Genomic DNA, 5,479 nt, shown 5'->3' with positions numbered 1-5,479 from the left:
TCAATAAGAGATTTTTAAAACTCAAACTAAAGCGCTCATGATATGTAATTGACGGCAGGATAACATTGAATCATTTTTACAAACGTTAGAGATACAAATAGGACGATTTAAACGTTAGAGACACAAATATGATTTACCCCAAACTTTAGGAAGAAAAACGATACTTTACTCTATATATGTATATTGAAACAATCTAAGCTAAGGTTGATAATTAATTATAAGTAAAAAAGAAACTTGTCAATTAACTTGCCAAAACTAGGATATGTATTTAAGCTTAATGATTGCTTAAAAAATATTTATAAATTACATATATATTTTTTTGTTGCCCACGGTATCCCCCAACCCGATAGGTCAAGAACTAATACGTCGCAGATCTGAGCTCTATTTAAGGGTCTGCCGCTAGCCAATGGGTTGCTGCATGCATAAGGCGGAATTCGAACCCCCGACACTTGCTTAAGCGGATGAGTGAGCTGACTACTCGACTAACCCAAGTTGGTTATTTATAAATTATATGTATCTACCAAAAAGTTCCTATAATAAGAAAATAAAAAATTTGAATTGATGAGGGACCACATTCTTATAAAGTTCTAAATCATTTCCATCTTCCATGCCCCCTTCCCTAAATCACATAGACATAGATGAATTAATTAACACCTTCATAACATTATTGGAATGAGTGGCTTGGCTTCTTAATTAACTCTCCTCTTATCTTTAATTTGCTTTTCCTCTACCAAATTCATTGCACCGTAATTTCCCTCCAGAATTAATTAATTCCTTGTTAGAGTTTTAGTCATCAACTAGAAAGGTTACTAATTAAATCCACAAGGCTTCAAAGATTAATTAGTAGCAGGAGCTGACCTATGGAAGTTCTTAACTTCTTATTAAAAAAATCATTGATTTTGAAGAGTTATTCAAACTCACATCAATGCTTTACAGTTCTGAATTGAAGTTGCTTGTTAAATTAATTAATTAATCATTTCTTAGCAATTATGTGTACCTAATTACGTCTATGAAGAAGGATATGTGATATATACTTTGATAAATATATAACTTAAAAAGCAGAAAAATATTCACTACTTATCCAATTTTTTTAAAATTTATGAAAAGGAGTAAAAAAATATATTTAGATTAATCTCTGAAATTTTACGCTTAAATCAAGTTAGTTTCCAAAATTTAAATTCAGGATTTGTTTGTTGAAAACAAAACATACATATGATTTATTGGGAGGTAAAATCCCAAAAAATAAAGATTATAGGTGATTTTCAAAAAATATAGGAACAAATAGAATTCATCCTTGGTGAATTGTAAATTTTAATTTAAAATTTGACATAGTAGTTAATTCGGGGTACAAAGTGTGAAAACATATTTGTTAATTTAAAAAAAAAATTATTTTAAGAAACTAATTTGATTCAAGTGTAAAATTTTGAGGAGCCAACGAGTTATAACTCAAATGGCATAGTCTCCCCATACTCAATTAAGAGGTTGCGAGTTCGAGTCTTCTATCGTTGGTTAAAAAAAAAAGTGTAAAATTTTGAGAACCAACTTGAACAATTATTAAAAGGAAAAGGAAAAAAAATGTTAAAATAAATTGTTTCATGTAGTAGCTTCTAAGTTATCTAATAAACAACGTGTAAGTGAGAATGGCAACATTTAAAGAGCACCGAAAAGGCACCTCAGAAACAAGTAAGTATGATTATGATGAAATGCATGCATAAATAAATATCCAAGAAAAGATGTTTATATATAAATACTTGAATGGTCCTATTATTTCTCCATCCACACCAAAAATAGAAATCCAATCCTTCAATTCTAACACTAGTACTTAATACATAAACATACATACACAACTCCAAATAAAAATTCATTTTAAACATGACAAGATTATCAAATTTTGTTCCTTTGAAGATGACTACTACACTTATTATTAGTTTGGTTTTGGTGATTGGTGCCATTGTTAATGGAGCAGAATCAAGGCCAAGCAATAATAATAATAATAATAGAGCAAGAGCATTCTTTGTGTTTGGAGACTCACTTGTGGACAGTGGAAACAACAATTACTTGGCAACCACTGCACGTGCAGATGCTCCTCCTTATGGAATTGATCATCCAACTCATAGACCCAGTGGACGTTTCTCCAATGGATTCAACATTCCTGATCTCATCAGTTGAGTTTTGCTTCCTATTTTTTTTCCCTCAAAGTTCATGTCATGATACTATTCGTGTCAAAAGTTTAAACTCATAGGAAGAGACAACATGAATAGTTATATCTCTAATATTTTTTCTTTAAGTAAGAGTCTCTTTTAAATTTGTTTAATTTTTTCATAGTTTTTTTTTTTTGTCATTTGGGTCCATCGATAATCAAATTCAAGATCTTTCGAACATAGAGCTCTGATACCATATTATGAGTTCAAACATCTTGGCTTCAATTAGTTAAGTTAATGATATTGATATTCATAGTATATATAATAAAATTGTTTTTGTTTGTTGAAGGTCAACGACTGGGTTCGGAGTCAGTATTGCCATATTTGAGCCCTGAATTGAGAGGAGAGAAGCTCCTAATTGGTGCCAATTTCGCATCAGCCGGAATTGGAATCCTTAACGACACCGGAATTCAATTTGTCAGTTCATTATTACTATCTAATTCCACACCTTAATAATTAGACTCAATTTAGTAAAATTTTTACTTTTTTTAAAAAAGTATAACAGTTATATTTTGTAAATTAAAATAAAAGTAGTTTTCAATAAATACAAGCTATGTGTTTTGCAAAATTATATTCAAAATTTAATAAGATTGTAGCAGATATAAATATTTCTTAATATATAAATTTCGATTAATTCTTTTATTTTGATAAATATAAAAATATTTTTGAATTTTGAAGATGGTAATGCTTGATGCAATTTTTTTGCAGGTAAACATAATCAGAATGTATAGACAACTAGAATATTTTGAAGAGTACCAGAGGAAAGTGAGTGCTATAATTGGTGCTTCGGCGGCAAAAAATTTGGTGAATCAAGCACTTGTTCTCATAACCGTGGGTGGCAATGATTTCGTTAACAACTACTATTTGGTGCCTTATTCTGTTAGGTCCCAACAGTATCCACTTCCCCAATATGTCAAGTTTCTCATTTCTGAGTACAGAAAGCTTCTGCAGGTAAAATATTCGATATTTACTCACGTGAAGATATATTTATGTAAATATATCAGCTAAAAAAAATTAAGTTAGGTTGGTCTAGTGGTTAGTTTACTAGTCTGCTTAAATAAATGTTGGAGTTCGAATTCGAATCTCATCCTGTACATGTAGTAATTTATTGGCCAACGACAAATTCCTAAATAAAACTCTGAACTACGAAAAAATCTTCCTTACTTGGTATTCTTTAATTTGAAATATTAAATTTGTTTTTGTTTCAGAAACTATATGAATTGGGAGCTAGAAGAGTTCTAGTTACAGGGACGGGTCCACTAGGGTGTGTTCCTGCGGAATTAGCACAACGTGGCAGGAATGGAGAATGTTCAGTTGAATTACAACGAGCTTCTTCACTCTACAATCCTCAACTTGAACGCATGTTGCAAGATCTCAACACCAAAATCGGCAGGGATGTTTTTGTTGCTGCAAATACTGCAGAAATGCACCTTAACTTCATTACTAATCCTGTAGCATATGGTAATTACCAATATCTATCACTCTTCCTCTCTTCAAGTAAACACACACACTTCTCATTTTATGCACCTTAACTTCTTATTTAAAAAGTACACAAAATAAATTATATTTCTATTTCTACTTTCAAAAATTTTTGAAAAAAAGATAAATAGATTATTGACTTTTTAATTCGAACACAAATAAATTCCTGTTAATTGAAAATACAAAAATATCCTTTACATTTTAAAACGCAAGACATCTAAGTCATTCCGTCTAAAATATATAAAGACAAATAGGTCTCCAAAAGGACTTAGATGTATCGCATTTTAAAAAATTAGGAATGTTTTTGTATTTTCAATTAATCAATTACTTATTTATTTTTGAGCTAAAAACTCATAGACCTATTTGTCTTTTTTTCAAAATTTTTTAATAGATTTTGTTAGGTAGACAATGATTTTTGTGAACAATGGACTCTAAAATTGGCCCAATAAAGTAAAAACACACTACACTCTCAAATTACCCACCTAAATCTTAATATTAGAATAATCATCCGCACACCTAGTGAATTAAACATCCAATATATCCATTTTTCACATTATTTAATATTTTTATTATCTACCTATACTTTTCTTTTTTTAATATTTATCATCTTCATGTTTTTACAATTCTGTCCAAAATCATTATTCATATCAATCATATTATACGTATATAAAAAATTAACTATTTACATAAAATATATATTAGAATATAAAATACACATATAAAACAATGTATTATATACAAATATACAGTGACGGATTTTTTAACATAGATGTAACATTTTTTAATCCCAATTTGGTGATGTAATAATTCATTGTGTTGTATAGGATTTACTACATCAAAAATAGCATGCTGTGGGCAAGGACCTTACAATGGTCTTGGACTATGCACACCTCTCTCAAACTTGTGCCCAAATAGAGACTTGTATGCATTTTGGGATGCATTTCATCCATCTGAAAAGGCCAACAAGATTATTGTGGAACAAATAATGTCTGGTTCTACTAGGTACATGAATCCAATGAACCTCAGCACCATCTTGGCTTTGGATACTACCACATGATGAAGAATTGAAGACATGACCTTATTGGATTCACCATTTGTAACTGTTTTCATCATCAGATTGTTTGTGTGAAGGAAAATTATCTGCTTCATTTCTAGTCTTTAATAAGTGGGGAACAGAATTTCTTGTTCTCATTATCATTTTGTGTTTGTCTACAAGTTTTTAGCTTTTAATGTGTACAAATAACATTTCTCAATGGCAACATTGTTATTGGTACAAATCAATTTTCTATTGCCATAATTGGTGTAGAAAGTTATGTATTAATACTTTCAAATCATTACTATGAGATTGAAATTGTTTCATTGATAAAAGATGATAGAAGTATTTATTTTACCTATACTATTATTTGAGAAAAGTTAAAGTAAAGCATAATTTATTATTTTTGGCTAGTATTTTTAGTTATTAGTCTAATTTTTTTAGTTTAATAATTCAACAACATACTATTAGTTTATATTTTTAAATATTATCGGTTAATTATTGGCAAAAAATAATAAATTTTACTAACCTTTTAGCATTTCTCCTATTATTTATTAGATATCTTATCATATTGATCAAATTTTTTTTATCAACTAACCATGTTTTCTTTATTTTGTTAAGTTTAATTTTAATGCATTAATAATATAAAATATTTTATATATTCATCTAATTACATTTATTTTTTTGAATGACAATTCATGTGATTAATATAAAAAATAATTTTATTTTAACATAATATTACGTAATTAAATGTATGTATATAAAA

General features: G+C 28.8%; 1 protein-coding gene across 1 annotated transcript; it reads left to right on the top strand.

The window, feature by feature from the left end:
• LOC107623071 (GDSL esterase/lipase At5g33370) lies at nucleotides 1,759-5,048 on the top strand. Its single transcript, XM_016325212.2, has 5 exons — nucleotides 1,759-2,164; nucleotides 2,491-2,618; nucleotides 2,910-3,152; nucleotides 3,410-3,662; nucleotides 4,505-5,048. The coding sequence occupies exons 1-5, from the start codon at nucleotides 1,873-1,875 to the stop codon at nucleotides 4,735-4,737; spliced, it is 1,149 nt and encodes a 382-aa protein (XP_016180698.1). The 5' UTR covers nucleotides 1,759-1,872; the 3' UTR covers nucleotides 4,738-5,048.

This window comes from Arachis ipaensis, chromosome B10 (assembly GCF_000816755.2).
Source record: "Arachis ipaensis cultivar K30076 chromosome B10, Araip1.1, whole genome shotgun sequence".
NCBI classification, from domain to species: Eukaryota; Viridiplantae; Streptophyta; class Magnoliopsida; order Fabales; family Fabaceae; genus Arachis; species Arachis ipaensis.
The sequence above is the reverse complement of the archived record's forward strand: the minus strand, read 5'-3'. Positions and strand labels throughout refer to the sequence as shown.